The sequence below is a fragment of the Notechis scutatus genome, chromosome Z, assembly GCF_049901735.1.
Source record: "Notechis scutatus isolate UNSWTSFEM ecotype Mainland chromosome Z, rNotScu1.2, whole genome shotgun sequence".
Taxonomy (NCBI): Eukaryota; Metazoa; Chordata; class Lepidosauria; order Squamata; family Elapidae; genus Notechis; species Notechis scutatus.
In genome coordinates this window covers 65,301,897-65,318,128 of record NC_142025.1, presented here as the reverse complement: position 1 = coordinate 65,318,128, position 16,232 = coordinate 65,301,897, and the positions used below count along the sequence as shown (strand labels likewise).

Genomic DNA, 16,232 nt, shown 5'->3' with positions numbered 1-16,232 from the left:
GAAAGCTTATTTGCATGTTCCTATTTGTCACTCACATAGGAGGTTTCTTAGGTTTTGTTGCCGGGGTGCCATTTCCAGTACAGGGCCCTTCCCTTTGGTTTGTCTTCTTCCCCCAGGGTTTTTACCAAAGTCCTGGCGCCTTTAGCTGCACACCTTCGTACTCTCCCGGTCCATTTACAATGTTATCTGGATGACATATTAATCATGTCTTCTTCCTTTCAGAGGGCTCAGCAGGATCTGCAAGTCACGATCTCAGTTCTGCAGGACCTAGGGTTTTCCATTAATAAGAAAAAGAGCCATTTCTCTCCTACTACTCATCTCCTTCATTTGGGGGCCATTATTGACACTAGAGTGTGTCAAGTTTTTCTATCACAGGAGAGACTGGAGGGTCTACAGGGGATGATTAGGGGTATCCAGGGTACGAGTTCTGTCCCTTTGGCCCTTCTTTCTCAACTTTTGGGAAAAATGATTTCCTGTATTACCATTGTCCCCTGGGCCAGGTTCCATGCCAGATCCCTGCAGTGGTTCTTGCTACCTTTTCAGAAGGCTGGATCCAGCCATTCCCCCAGGAAGGTTAGATTGTTCAAGCATATTTTACTTTCCTTCCGCTGGTGGCTTTCCAGGGCCATGTCCAAAGGTCACTCGTTCAAGCTTGAATCCTGCCTTGTCCTTATTACTGATGCCTCCTTGGCAGGTTGGGGTGCCCATTCAGGTTCCCTCTGGGCTCAAGGTTTATGGTCTGAACAGGAACAGGCTCATAGCATCAATTGGTTAGAGCTTAGAGCTGTTCATTTGGCCCTGAGGAAGTTTCGCTGTCAGGTGTTGGGATCTCTACGCTGTCAGGTGTTGGGACTGACAATGTGGCCACAAAAGCCCATATCAATAGACAAGGAGATACCAAGTCCCTTTCCCTTATGACAGAGGTGGAGTCCCTGGTCATGTGGGAGAAATGACACCTTCTGTCGATCAGAGCTGAGCATATCTCTGGATCGGATAATGTACAGGTGGATTTGCTCAGCAGGACAACCATTGACCATGCTGAATTGTAATTACATCCTCTATTTCATCAAATCTCTCTGAGGTTTGGATTGTTAGTAGTGGATTTGTTTGCCACGTCCCTTTATGCCCACTTGGCCAGATTTTGTACTAGATATTTCTCCCAGGGAGCAGAAGGCACAAACGCCTTACATTCAGCTGGCCTTCTGGATTACTGTCTGCCTGTCCGCCTTTGCCACTATCCCAGCGGTGATTCGAAAGCTCTTATTGGAGTGGGCTGAACTCATTTTGGTGGCTCCTTTCTGGCCTCACTGGCATTGGTTTGCTGATTTAATGGGCCTGTCCCTTGGTGGATTCCTGAGGAGGATGTCTCTCTTCTCCAGGGGTCCCTGTCTCATCCAGAGCCCCAGTGGATACAGCTGGCAGTTTGGCAATTGAGTGGGGCATTTTTAAAAACACCAAACTCTCCAACAAGGTTATCCAGACCATTCAGTCCTCCAGGAGACCTTCTACAATTCGTATTTATGAAGCTATTTGGCAATCCTTCTCAGCTTGGTGTGTCAAGTCCAACATCTCACCTTCACAAGCCTCAGTGGCTGCGGTCTTGGAATTTCTACAGGCAGGCCTGGACAAGGGTCTTTCCCCCAACACTCTTCGCAGGCAGGTGTCTGCCATCTAGTCATTATTGACTTGTGGAAAGTTAGAATCTTAGGCTCAGCACCCTATAGTCCATAGGTTTCTCAGAGGAGCGACCAACCTTTGTCCTCCTGGCACATAGGTACCCCACTTGGGATCTAACCAAAGTCTTGCAGTCCCTCATGAAACTGCTTCGACAGGCCTGTCTTTATCTCCTCACCCTAAAAGTGGCATTCCTGGTGGCAGTCACTTCTGCGAGGAGAGTTTCAGAGTTGGTCGCACTCTCAGTTCGTCCTGACCTCTGTCTTTTCCATCCTCATTGGGTGGTTTTACGGTTGGACCTGGCGTTCATCCTGAAGGTCAACACTTCTTTCCACAGAGCTCAGGAACTGGTCCTTCCAGACTTTTGTTCTCATCTGGTCCATGAGTTGGAGAAGACTTGGCACACTTTGGATGTGTGCAGGGCTTTAAAGATATATATTAAATGTACTGCTGCATCCCGCAGGACAGAGTCTTTCTTTTGTTCTTTCCAACCTTCCTCATTGTGGGGTAAGGTGACTCCATCTACAGTGAGTAGATGGATCAAAGCATGCATAGCTTGAGCCTATTCCAGCAAGTCCCTGTCAGTTCCCAGGAGCATCACAGCCCATTCCACTCGTAGTGCGGCCACAACGGTGGCTTGGGCTACGCAGGCATTGTTGGAGGAGATCTGCAGAACAGCCACCTGGACTTCACCTTCGCCTTTATCCGTCACTACCACCTGGACTCCTTCACTTCAGCAGATGCGGCATTTAGTAGAGGGGTCCTCCAATAAGTTGTTTTGGACCATGTAAGCCAGGACCAGTCTTAACCCTCCCGAGGACAACTCTGCTTTCCTATATCCCATCCTGACCTGTCGCAGCCTTACAAGGAAAAATGGGTGTTGTTTACCCGAATGCCACTTTTCCTTGTTAGGCAAGACAGGTCAGCCTCACCCTAGGGGAAGATTCCTTTCATGGGACCCAAGGGAAGGGGTCCTGCTAATATTCTTGTTTTTTCTTTTGCCTTTATTAGAGGCAATCTGGTCTGTCACACTGACTTCACAGAAACTGGGGAGGAGTGGGCGGAGATAGGCTAATAAGCCTTTTGCACAGACTCAGTCCTAAGCAACTAACAAAGAGTATCACCCCATCCTGACCTTGCCTAACAAGGAAAAGTGGCATTCAGGTAAACAACGCCCATTTTGCTATACTATTATCTGTGGATATCCCCATGAAATGCAAGCGTTGGATAAACTGAGCCTGGTTTGTTCTCAGTCTTTTATGTGGCCACAAACTACTAGCAAAAGTGGCATTTGATCACAAGGTGAGGAGACATCAAGAAATGTTTCTCTCGGTGGTTCCGGGGGTGACGTTGCGGCGGTGAGGGGAAAGAAGGATGGGCTCAGTTGCTTAGCCCTGAATCTACAAGTTTGGAGCCCCCTCTGAGGGCACTCAAGTCTTGGAGGGATTTGTGGATGAGTAGGAAAACCCAAGGAGCAGCGAAGGGGAGGGCGATTACCCGCTGCAATGAAGGGATACCCTTTTATTCCAATGTGCAAGCATCTGTCATTTTTTAAATGAGACCTAAGATCGAGACAGCCTAACTGAAAAAGGAAGGGAGAAATTGGATAACAGACTGTGGCATTGAGTGTTTTTTTTTTTGAACTTTCAAGCTGAGAACAATGGAGAGTGTTATCGGAAAAGGAAAAGATCACAGATCGTGAAGGGCAGAACAGTGAGTCTCAGAAAGAATCGGGCCTGAGCTCAATAAGTGGGTGGTAATTTGGCAGTGGTGATAGCAGCGCTTGAAAGTGAAGGATTTGCCCAAGCCAGTTAATTTCTGCAAATGGATTGAACAAATGGACAAACGAGAAGAATAGAAGCGGACAGGTTTAAGATACTTTGACTCAAAGTGAGGAAGAGTCTGGGAGCAGGTGCCTAAGGAACTTGAGGAACTGATTGCTTATTCTTCAGTGGCGTTAAGGACAGAGAAGAGCAGAAAGAAAGAAAGAAACGGAAGTGGCTGATGCAACAGAGACTGCTGAGTCTACATAGAACAGAACAACTTATGTTATACAATAAAGGTTTAATTGACAATCAAAGGCTAATTAATGGTAGGAATAATTAATTGAGAAGGTGTTTAATGAAATAATTTTATAATTATTAAGAATTGATATTTTTGTACAAATAAGAGACTAAAATATTTGTATGTATGTATGTATATATATATATATATATTCTTATACTCATATTAATATAGGTGGGAAAACATCTTAATGAATTTGTCATATATTTGAAATAGAGTGTGTAAGTTTAACTTTGCTGATTGATTTATTGATCTTAGGATAAAGAATAGAATATAAATAGATAAGTGTTTAAGTTAGTAATTTATATCATATAACATATTATTAATTTACATTATAGTAGTTAAATTTGGATATTAGAATGGATTATAAGTGTGTCTTATATTTTTCTTAGATTAAATAGTATATTAAATATTGATAATTATATATCAACACAATGTGAAATAATGTAGAGAATTAATCGATTGCTCTACAAAGTGTATCATAAGTGGATATCTTATTAATGAACTTGGATTTTTCGGAAAAGGATTTAGAACAGTGATTAAGAGATGATCAAAAGGTGATACTGAGATGAGTTGAATATTGAAAGATAGGTTGAATATTGAAAAGATAGAGAAACTAGACGGAGCATAATTATAGAGAATCGTGTATAGAGTATTAAGTTAAGTACAAATTAATTTCAGATTGGCTAAACAAATTAAAACTTAAAAAAATAGTATTTAAATTACTGGATGTTAATTTGGGATAACGTATAAAAAAAATTAAAGAACAAAACAAAATCTTCAAATAAATGATGAGAATCACTAACAACAACACTGAAGGCTGGGGAAAAAACAACAGCAAACCCATCTATGTCGATTGTTTCTTCAGTGACCCAAAGGTCAATTGAAGGGATGCTTACCATGGAAAAACAAAATACAACATCAAATACACCAAATATGCAAACAACCCTTTTAGCAATTCAGGAAACAATGATTAAATTCCAAGAAACAAAGTCTAAAAATAATGCTGAAATGAAAATAGAGATAGGTGAAATGAAAAATGATATACACAAATTAGATGAAAAAAAGGGGCTCAATTCAACAGGGAAAAGAAAAAATGAACAAACAATAAAAGCTGTGGAGACAAGAACGGAACAAACTGAGAAGAAACTTGAGTTGGTGGATCAGAAGATGATAGAATTAAACAAAGACTTAGAGGATTCTCTCATCCATTTGGAGATGAACCGCACAGCCTTTGATCTTAAGATTTCAAAATGTTACAGAGACAAAAAAGGAGGACCTAGAAATGATAATGGCTGAAATAATAGTAGAACCTCTGCAAAGAGATAAGCATGAAATCCTAAATGAATTGGATGGTGTATACAGAGTTCATACAAATTATGCCAGAAGGCATAGGTTATCGAGAGAAGCGCATATTAGGTTCACATGAAAGAAAGTAAGAGATATAATTTATAAAATAACAAGGGATGAACTGATGATGTACAAGGAAAAGTAGATACAAACTCTGAAACAGATTCTGAGAAAGGTGAGAGAACAAAGACAGGACTAGCAGATTTAGCAGATTGGGAAAATATTTGGAACAAAAATTAACAAGATCAGAGATCTATAAAGAAAATATGTACAAGATGTTTTATCATTGGCATTTGCCACCAATGAGATTGGCCAAAATGTACCCTAACATAAATCCGACATGTTGGAAATGCAAACAGAATCAAGGTATCTTCTATCATATGTGGTGGTCATGGTGGCCCGGAAGCCCAAAAATACTGGACTAAAATATGGAGATGGATACAAGAAATAGGGAAGATAGAATAGAGTTTAAACTGGAGTTGTTTTTGTTGGGAATAATTAAAGGGAAATATAGGAAAAAGATTGAATACATTTTACTACATACAGCAACAAGGATAGTATATGCACAATGCTCGAAATAAAATAATACACCCTCAGAGGAATTAGTAATTCAAAAAATTACTTGTGCTGAAATGGATAAATTGACATTAAAATTAAAAGATAAAGGAGAGTCAGAGTATTATGAAATTTGGGACAATTGGTATAAATGGTTGAACAATAGAAATAAAGACAATGGAGATAAGAAAATTATAGATAAATGTATATAAATGTAGATATTTACATGAGATTGCTTTATATAATAATGATGGCACAGAACTGTTAAAACTATTAAAACATGTAAAAGTTGAAAAAGAACAATAAAAATTATTGGGGGGGGGGAGAAAGAAATGCTTCTCCTTTTGCATTTGAGCATCCAAAGAAGGGACAAGAAAGATAAGAAAAAGAAGGAAAGTAAAGAGAAGAAGAGAAGGAAAAAGAAGGAAACAGGGGAAGGAAGAAGAAAGGAGAATGAAGAGGGAAGGAAAAAGAAGAAAAGGGAACAGAAGGAAGGAAGATTATAATGAGAGAGAGTGAAGGTCTGAGGTAAATCCTGCCTTATCAGGTGGCCATTGCTGCTTCCTGTTGCCATCCCCTTGCCGCCGCCTCCTGACCTTTCCTGGTGGTCTCCCATCCTATTGCTGAGAATGCTTTAGTTACAAAACCAAGGCTCCTCGCAAGGAGGGAGTGGGCCTCTGTCTGACCAACACATTTTGCCCTCCTGCACACACCATGAGCAACCTGGCCAAGGAGAGCAACCACAGCAGCAATGGGAGCTGGCCATGCCTACCCCAGCCATACCCATCCTAGCCATGTCCACCCTGGCCCCCGTGAAGTCAACCACAATCTTGATACGGCCCTCAATGAAATTGAGTTTGACACCCCTAATCTAACACAACTGACTTATAAAAGGAAAGTTTTTGTTCACTTCCAAATACATTTTTCTGTGCTCTATCCACAATGTTCACTACAGTCTCTTTATTGTTAAAATCCATTAGTTCATTTCTCTCATGTGACAAAAGGCAGAGATGAAGCCGTATTCAGGACTTCTACATTCTCATTGCAACTCTTTTATTGTATCTACATGTTGAGAGGAAAAAGTCTGAAATGAGAAGAACATTCTATATGTAAACATGTAATTTAGAACACAAGTTATATAGAGGTCTAAAATCTGTGTGGGTCTACACATATAAAACAATGCATGGGCATTGACTAAAAGGGAGTGAATTCTGCCCCATTTTTCTAACAACTGAGATGTGAAACCTGAGGTGGTTCTATTGACCTGTATGAAAATGATACAGAATTCTTTCATTTAATAATATGTGTCTTTGTTTGCTCATAATTTTTATAAATATTTTTAGGCCTGGTTGCAGTATGCCAGAAATTTGGGACATAGAAGATCTTGCCAATACCGGGAAAATTCCTTTATGCAATCTCATGTGCAAAGATTCCAGGCCATACTTCAGGACAGTGTTCAACAATAATATATTCAAAATATTGGAAGTTACCAGAGAATGATTCTTCAGTACTGTATCATTTTTGGCAGTATATGTTCTAAATCAGCATTTATTTGTTTTCTTGAAAAAAATTCTGCTTGAATTTCAAGACCATTAAAAAATAAAAATAATTGATGTTAATTACAGGCAACATTAGATTTGACTTGCATTCCAGATTATTCAACACTCAAGTTTTTTGTCATTTGAAGCAATTGAAACTCTGTACCCATGTCATTGGAAGATGTCCTTAGCAATCCAATTGTATTTATTGAGAAGTAATGTCCAGTTGAAAAAAGATGAAAATAATTTTAGTTTGGAACTACAGGTGTTCTAAGATGGAATACTACTCTTTAAAATATGAACAGTTAACTTTTACCTTGGCCCAAATTTGTCTCTTTCTGGGACAGTTGTTTACAATTTATATGCAAATGTTTATTGCATTTCAACACTTCTTAATAAACATTGATCCTAAGAACTTGAGCAAAAAATATTTGTAGAAAATAAAGCCAAAATCAATGAAATTGTGCAGACAATGATTTCTAGCAAGAGTGTTGCAATTTTAAACCCTGAACGAATAAGAGTTGATAAAACCTAAAACATTTTCTCACATATAGTCATCATTATATTGCTAATTCAGTTTCCTTTTCATGCTTCTCCTTTCCGAATAAGCATAGCTTTTTAAAGAAAGGATGGTTTCCATGACCCTATATTACCATAAATAGCTGTTTACTTTATTAAAACTGAAAAAGTTCACTTATTACAACTTGTTTATTTGTTCTGCTTTAAAATTGAGTATTTTAGAATTTACATTGAGCCAGATGATACATAACAAGACAGAATGCTTCTAAATTCTTGTTTATCAAGGCTGAGAAAGCATTACAGTGTATGTGTTAATCTTTACTATTCCTTTCTTTTCTTTTTTCTTTTTCTTTTTTTGGTAGAATATTACATCCAAACCAGAATTTCTGATTTGTTGTTTTTTAACAAGCCAAACTTAGAACCCAACATTTATTCTTGGCTTGCTTATTGTCTTGGATCCAATATTCAAGGATTTTTCTGAATAGGTTTTTAAACCCTTTCACTGGTAGCAGAAATAGATGAGAAGTAAACCATGCCAATGTATATAGAAAGAGTGTATACGCTTCTTCAGTAGTTACTAAAATAGGACTGCAGACATTCATGCAAATTTATCTGAATTTTTCTACTATTGACATGGTATGATAAACAAAATAAAGTTGTTGCATGTGTTAATCTTTTAAAAACAGAAATTTTCCAGGAAAATTGTACTATTTTGCCTTAATGCAATAAAGGATCATTATTAGTTCTTGTACAAAGTTTAATGTAATAGGAAATAACATTTATTCTCTGAGAAATAAATTGTAACCACTTGGGAAAATGCAGTGTAAAACAAGTATGCTTTTGTGTTATTCCATTATACAACTTGGAGTTACTTTATACAACATAAATTCCAATAGCGCAGCAAATTTAGGTAAGTTGAAACTACATTCTCAGGCTCATTTTTATAAAAACCTTTTAATCATTTCTGATTAACTGTAGAGATTATGCATAGTTCCAAAGCTTGGTTGCCATTTACTTTTTTGTCTGGTACTATAGACCATGATTGTATACATTCTGTGTATGTTTAACACTGCTGAAAAATCTTACATGTTTAACTGAGAATGTTAATGTAGTTTTTTTCCCCCTGACAAAGTACAAAAGGATAAATTTAAATTTTAAAGAAATTTATTTCCCATTGAAGATTGAATCGTAAACTAAGATCCATTCAAAAGGCAGGAAATTGGAATCATTATTTTGTACTTTATATTGTAGAATAGAAAATACTGTATTTTTATGGATTTTATGTCAATTGTTGATGTTTACTTTCAAATAAAAGTTTTGTTCATAATTGTGTTTACATAAAAATCATTTCATAAATAGCAAGTATTTTGCTATTATATTATTTTCAAGAAAATAATTGAAAAACAAGTTTAATCTATTTTTATCTAAGGTTGCTCACTAAAATTTATTATACTTACATATTAGAGAAAAGAAGAAAATTTTGGTAACTACATACCGTTTCCATTGCTGATTTATGAATCATATTTAATTATTCCATTGGCAGCAATTACAGCAAATATGGCTACTCTTGTAGAAAAGAAACATTTTGAAGAAGTTTGAGAGATTTCCTATTTTGAGAATTTGCTAAAAAAATTAACTGTTAGGAGTATACACTCTAGAAGAGAAGACTACTAGTTGATAAAGCATATGTCTTAATTGTAAATTGATTTACATTTCAAGAACAGTTTTAGAATGTTTTAATTAGAGTATGACTGTAACTCAGTGCTCTATCTTACTCCTGTAAAAGACAAAAATACACTCATTGTATCTGAAGCAGAAAAAAATATTACAGATTCTGTAGGATTTAAATTCCTAAGAATGGGGTTAGTTCACTCTGCTTATGACAGCAGCGATACATACAAAAGAACAGGAAAACACAGAACTAAAGCAACCTAAACCAATTAAATTCATTTCTGCTGTCAATGTGACAAATGCTTCCATTGGCTAAAATGTCCACAAAAGATTTTCTTTGAAGTAAAATTGACATTACAGGATAGTCCTTGACTTATGACCACAATTGAGCCCAAAACTTATGTTGCTGTGAAACATTTGTTAAATGAGTTTTGCTCCATTTTACGACTTTTCTTGCCACTGTTATTAAGTGAATAATTGCATTTGTTATGTTAGTGACATGGTTATTAAGTGAATCTGGATTCCCCACTGACTTGTCAGAAGGTTGCAAATCTGATCACATGACCCCAGGACCCTGCAAATATCATAAATATGAACCAGTTGCCAAGTATCTGAATTTTGATCATGTGACCATGGGGATGCTGCAGTGGTTGTAAGTGTGAAAAATGGTCATAAGTCACTTTTTCAGTGCTGTTGTAACTTTGAATGGTCACTAAACAAACTATTGTAAGGACTACTTATATAACAGATGGAGATGTGGTATGAAAAGATCGGCTTCTTTGAATGGTATGTAATATTGATTACTCTGAGTGGGGAAGAATATATTGCAACATATTGTTTGCCATCTTGCTAGTTGTGAGATATGCACACAAACATACTGCTGATTCTGTTCAAGTGAAGAGCTTGAACTATATGTGCAATTCTTTTGTTTTAATCATGTATTGAGCTTGAAAGACCAAGACACAAAATAAGACTGGCTGCACCGAGCAAACACTCATACAGGGCATCAGGATCACCTCCCTCCCTCATCCTCCATGCCTCCACTTGCTGCCAGTGCAGCCATGCAAGCCTCTCGTGAGCCTCCCATGAGTCAGGCACCCATGCAGACATCCGGATCACCTATCTTCCCCCCACCTATGCCTCCACGCTCGGACTTATCAGTATTTGCACTGTGCCAAGGGGCTGGTGGATCATGATTGCTGCTGGACACTGTCGGCTCCCCTGCTCTTGCTGCCTCTATGCTATTAATCACAGTCCATTTTGCATTTCATACAGAAAAAAGTCTTCAGATTCTTTTAACATAGATGCATGGAGACCTTCAAGTTTGGAGAAAGAAAATGGATACCTGAGTGTATGAGGATGGATGTCATGTAGGTATTGAAAGACATAGGAATGAGCACATAGGTACATTAATTAGTAACTTACTTCGGCAGAAAGTTAATATGCAGTATTGATTAGGCTTCCCTCCCACTAATTGATGGTTAAGTTCGGCGTCTCTCACAAAATACACATTCTCAATTCTCCCTTCTCCTGTACTATTCCAGTCTCCAATTTTCTCTGGCAGAAAGCAGAGATTTCAGTGCTTCTTCCCCCTCCCAGAGACACATCCTCAGGGAACCTTCTATCCCCTCTTCCTTTTTGAGTGCTAATGCCAATTCAGGACAAGCGAAATTCAAAGGCAAGTTCTTTTGGTGTGGAAAGTGATTGCGTTGCTCTGGCAAAGTGATCGAGTGAGCCAATCCACAATAGTTTAAGGTATTCTGCTGTTTTCACTATGTTTCTCCAACTTCAGTGTAAAAATTTAGCCAGGTTAAATCTACTACATATCAAGCTCAACAACAACTGCAACAGGCCTCATTACCTCAGACTCCTGAAAATCTTGTTGCTGCTGTTTTTGCTATTATTACTGCTAACTCTGTTACCATTTTACTTTGTATTTTCTTGTTTATGGTTAATGGTGTTTCTGCTCAAAATGACACTTCTGTGGTTCGTCTTAACCCTAATTTGTGGGTTCGTCATGCCCAATACATGTTTATGACCCATGGCACAAATATTACTTTATACTATGAGCCCCCAATGTCATTTGGTCAAATTTCTTTTACCCCTAACTTGATCATGTCTTCTACATTTATTGTCTCACAACTACAATCTATTTCACACTCCTGGCTATTTTCTACACCCCCTATGCAATTGAATTCTGTCCATTGGCGTTACTTGAAAGTTAGTCAATTTACAAGGGGTCTGTGTTTCTGTTGTCATGCTAAACACACTTGGCTTCATAATTGGTCTGATTATGATGATGCTCAGCACATATTTAAAAAGCTAGGGAATTATAGTTATTGTTCTGACTACTATTGGTTGTCAGGTACCTTTAATTCTTCTTTGCATGGAATTAATATAGCTCCTGATATGTATCCTGACAATTTTCCTATTTTTAATGCCTCTGATCAATCTAATACAGGATCGATATGCGCTGGTTGGCAGCTTAAGGATCCTAATATGTGGTTCTTTTTTGATAAATATGCTACTAATGTTCATCCTCAGAATTATCAATTTGCAACTATAGGTTATTTTACTCTACCTGTTCAAATAGGTACGCTCCCATCAACTTGACAGCGGCGTTCCTCTCTGGGGCCTACATGTAATGATGAAGTCATTATTGACACACAATTGTCTTCTGGTTCTACATTTGGCCGTGCATTGGCAAGGGCCGTTACAGGAGTCCTTACTCTAGGCTCTTATCCTGGCATTATTGCTCAAGAAAACAGACGATCTATTCTTGGTCTCACCTGCTGACTTGAAAAATCCATCAATGCTACCACTGCTATTATTCGTGATTTGCAGCATGAAATAGAAGACTTAAATCAAGATGTCTTACAGCAGCGTTTTGCCATAGACTATCTTTTAGCCCATCAGGGAGGGTTCTGTACATTAGTTGGACGCTGTGGATGTGCTGTACATTTTCATTCTTTGAATAAAACTATTGAGGATGAGCTTGCCAATTTACAGTCATACATTCAAAATAATATCCATGCTCATTACTCACCTTTTGAGAGGCTAACCAATTGGCTCCCTGATTGGTCTTGACTCAGACAGTTTTTCTTTTATGCTATAATCGTTATTATTGTACTAATTGCAACCTGTTGTTTTATTCAGTGTATTCCAAATTTATTCGCATTGTTTCATCCTGCTTCCCCCTCTCTTAATCCTCTACAATTGCGATACATTCATAAATCTTTGAATTCTCCATTTAAAATAAAAAACAGAATAGAATACAGAATAAAATTTTATTGTCACTTTAAATGTATACTAATCAACCTACATTAAAATTAAATTTCATTGGATTCAGCTCTCAAAAGATAACCATTATGTATATGTATACCTCTATGCCTGGCCAAAAAGCTTTATAGTATAATATATGGGTATCAAACTTAAGACTCTCAGGGTGCTTAGAGCTGGCCCACAGGGCCAGCCTGGAAATAGCAAGGTGCCAACCAGTGCATGTGACCCCCCTGAGTTCCATTTTCACTGGTAGAGGGCTAGCAAAACAAACTAAAAACAAAAGGAGAAGTGTTTCCCCTTTTGCATTTAAGCATGTAAGTGTAGAGTTGTAATTGCAGGAATGTTCCAATCTCGGATGGCAAACCTCAGATAAAGAATGTTTCCAAGCAAATACAACTCAGGTAAACAAAGTCACTAATCTAAAGGAGGATTAGAGAGAGGAAGTAAACATACGTTAGACTTTAACTAGAGATAATTAATTGTATGGATTACTGTGCTAAACAGTAACGAAAGTTAAGCAGTAACCAAAGTTAACCAATGATGGAGGATAACTAATAATGAATATAAATGCAAGACTATACTTCAATAAAGATCATCATGATTCAATTGTTCATGATCAAACAACTCGACTGCCTCGTCATTACAACATGTAAGGAGGGTCAGGAAAGTAGAAAAGAAAAGAAAAAAAGAGGAAATACAAAGGAAAAGAAGAAAAGATGGGAAGAAAGCAAGGAAGGAAAAATAAGGAAAGAGGGGAAGGAAGAAGAAAGGAGAATGACAATAGAAGGAAACGGAAGGAAAGAAGGAAGGAAGATTATAATAAGTGAGGGAGGGTCTGAGGGAAGTCCTGCCTTTGCACTTAGCCAACACAGGTGCCCCTGACAAGAGTAATGTCAAGCTGGGCATGCCCACCTGGCTATGCTCACCATGGCCATGCCTACCATGGCCATACCCACCCCAGCCCCACAAGGTCCAAGACAACCCTGATGTTGCCCTCAATGAAATTGAATTTGACACCCCTGGTATAAAACAATATTTCAGTATTACAAAATAATACAATAATGTGAAGCAGCAACCAAAAAAGCTAATACAATCCAGGGCTCTATAAACAGAGATCATCATGTGAAATATTAATATTGCTTTATTAAACCATAGTAAGACCACAACTGGAATACTGCAACCAATTTTGGTCACCATATTACAAAAAAGAACTTGAGATTTTGGGAAAAGTTCACAGAAGAGCAACTTAAGATTTTCTGGGAACAAAAACATATGAAGAATGGCTGCAGGATTTGGGTTTGGCTATTCTAAAGAAAAGAAGAATTAAGGGTGACATAATAGCAGTATTCCAAAATTTGAAGGACTGCCACAAAGAAGATAGGGTCAAATTATTCTCCAAAGCACCAGAGGGTAGGCAAGAAACAATGGTTGGAAACTAATCTAAGAGAGAAGTAACCTGTGAGGACAATTAACCAGTAGAACAGCTTCCCTTCAGAAATTGTGGACACTCTATCACTGGAGGTTTTTTCAGAAGAGACTGGACAGTCACCTATCTGAAATAGTATAGGTTCTCCTGCTTGAGCAGGGGGCTAGACTAGAAGACCTCCAAGGTCCCTTCCAGCTCTATTTCTATTCTGCTCTGTGCTGCGCTGCACTACGCTACACTGCACTACACTATACTATACTATTCTAATTCATTACTGTAAAAACAGACTAAATAACAAACCAAAATAAGTTTTAGTCAGGACTATTTTCACCATTGTCCTAAAGCTATACGGTAGAGTTGAGTAGAAAAGCCTTCATGAAGGACATTTAATTCATAGCTTTGACTTGAGTGACCAATTCCAAGGAACTTACTAAGTAGTGATGATAAAATAGAGAAAAAAAGAAAAAACAGGATGTTAGAAAAATGATAAAGAGAGAAAGGGATACAATTCTAATAAAACAGAATATCTGTAACTCAAGTTTGAATGAAAAAATTCTTTGTGCTTTCTAAGCTTAGTGCTTTGCTTGCATACATTTTATCACATAACTAGGTAACAGCATCAGAGTGAATGAGTTTGGGGTTTGTTCCTATATAGGAGCTTGTGCCATCTTTACCAGGATAGTAAACCACAATTAAACAGTAAACAGCTGTCTGTATACAGTACTGTGCATTCACACCAACTCTCAGTTATCTGAGCCTGGTATGGTCTGGGCCCATAACCAGTGTTGAGGTAATTCCCCGTTAGGAGAATGAGCGCATACAGGGAGACGTATTTGAGAGAAGTGTTTGAATAATACACACACAGTACACAGATACACTGTACAGTAAATGTAGGTTTTTACTTAAAGAAAGGTTTAAACAAAGTCCAAAATAAGCAGTCCAAAGTCATTCACAGGTAAAATCAGTCAGTTTTCAATCCAGGCATAATCCAAATATCAAATTCCAGTGTCAAAAATGGTTCAGTATCAGACTTACATTAAATCCAGTAATATCAGTCAATTAGAAGAAATGGAGCAACGGCAATACTTTCCAACAGAAGGAAACAGATACACTCACACTCTCTTCTGAGACTCAGACTAAACAAACCAGGTTTCTGGCTCCATCTTATGGCCATTTGAGAAACCACACCTAATTACAGTTTTGCATTTTCTTAAAGTTACAGTTTTAAAATGTTTATCCTGGTTTATATATTTCTAACCCAAATAGCTGTTAGGTGACTCATATTCCTAACATTCTCCCCTTTTGGGTAAGATAATACATACAACCTTACATTCTAAGTCCATAATCTTCACAGCTAGCCTTATGCTCTATAGAGCCTTGGGCTTTTGTAAAATGATCTGCTATATTGTTTTCTGACATACAGTATTCTAGATTAATCATCTTACTTTGCACACATTGTCTCACATTTAAATATCTTAAATCTGTGTGTTTCGTTCTTGTTTTAACAGCAATATTTGAAGCCATCTGTATTGCTGATTGGTTATCTTCGTAAACAACAATAGGATCTTTTACATCAATTCCCATATCAGTTAATAATTTCTTATACAAAACTAAATCTGTACATAATAAAGACAAACATGATAATTCAGCCTCCGCTGTTGAAAAACTTAGATGTTTCTGTCTAATAGATCTCCATCCAATCAATGCTTTTCCCAATAATACAGCAGTACCTGATGTAGATTTTTGTGTATTTATGTCTGTAGCAAAACTTGCATCAGCATATGCAGTCAAATTCAATTCATCTTTAGGCTCCAAATACAATGCATAATGCATTTTTTGTTTCAGATATCTTAACACATGTTTAGCAGCTTGCCAGTGCCTTTCAGTTGGCTCAGTGTTAAATCTCGCTAATTGATTAACACAGTATGCAATATCTGGCCTTGACCAATTACTGAGATAAGATAAACTACCAATCAAGGACTGATAAATGTTCTTATCAAAAATAGGACTTTGAACATCACTATGGCTAAACTCCTGGCTCATTGGTGTTTTAGTCGGTTTACAAAGTTCTATTTTAAGACTTTTTAGTAATTGGTTAATTTTATCTGCCTGTGAGATCTTTTTTTTTTTTTTTTGAAACAAATTTTATTGAT

The 16,232-nt window shown here is 37.5% G+C and overlaps 1 protein-coding gene across 2 annotated transcripts in view; it reads left to right on the top strand.

The window, feature by feature from the left end:
- Positions 1-9,027, top strand: part of DPY19L1 (dpy-19 like C-mannosyltransferase 1) — a 148,983-nt gene extending 139,956 nt beyond the window's left edge. For both annotated transcript variants that reach the window (XR_015745836.1, XM_026674865.2), the window contains exon 23: positions 6,987-9,027. Coding sequence is in view for 1 of the 2 variants with exons in the window: in XM_026674865.2 (XP_026530650.1) it covers positions 6,987-7,143 (157 nt within the window). In the remaining variant the exon portion in view is untranslated. The remainder of the gene's footprint in view (positions 1-6,986) is intronic.
- The last annotated feature ends 7,205 nt before the right edge of the window (positions 9,028-16,232 follow it).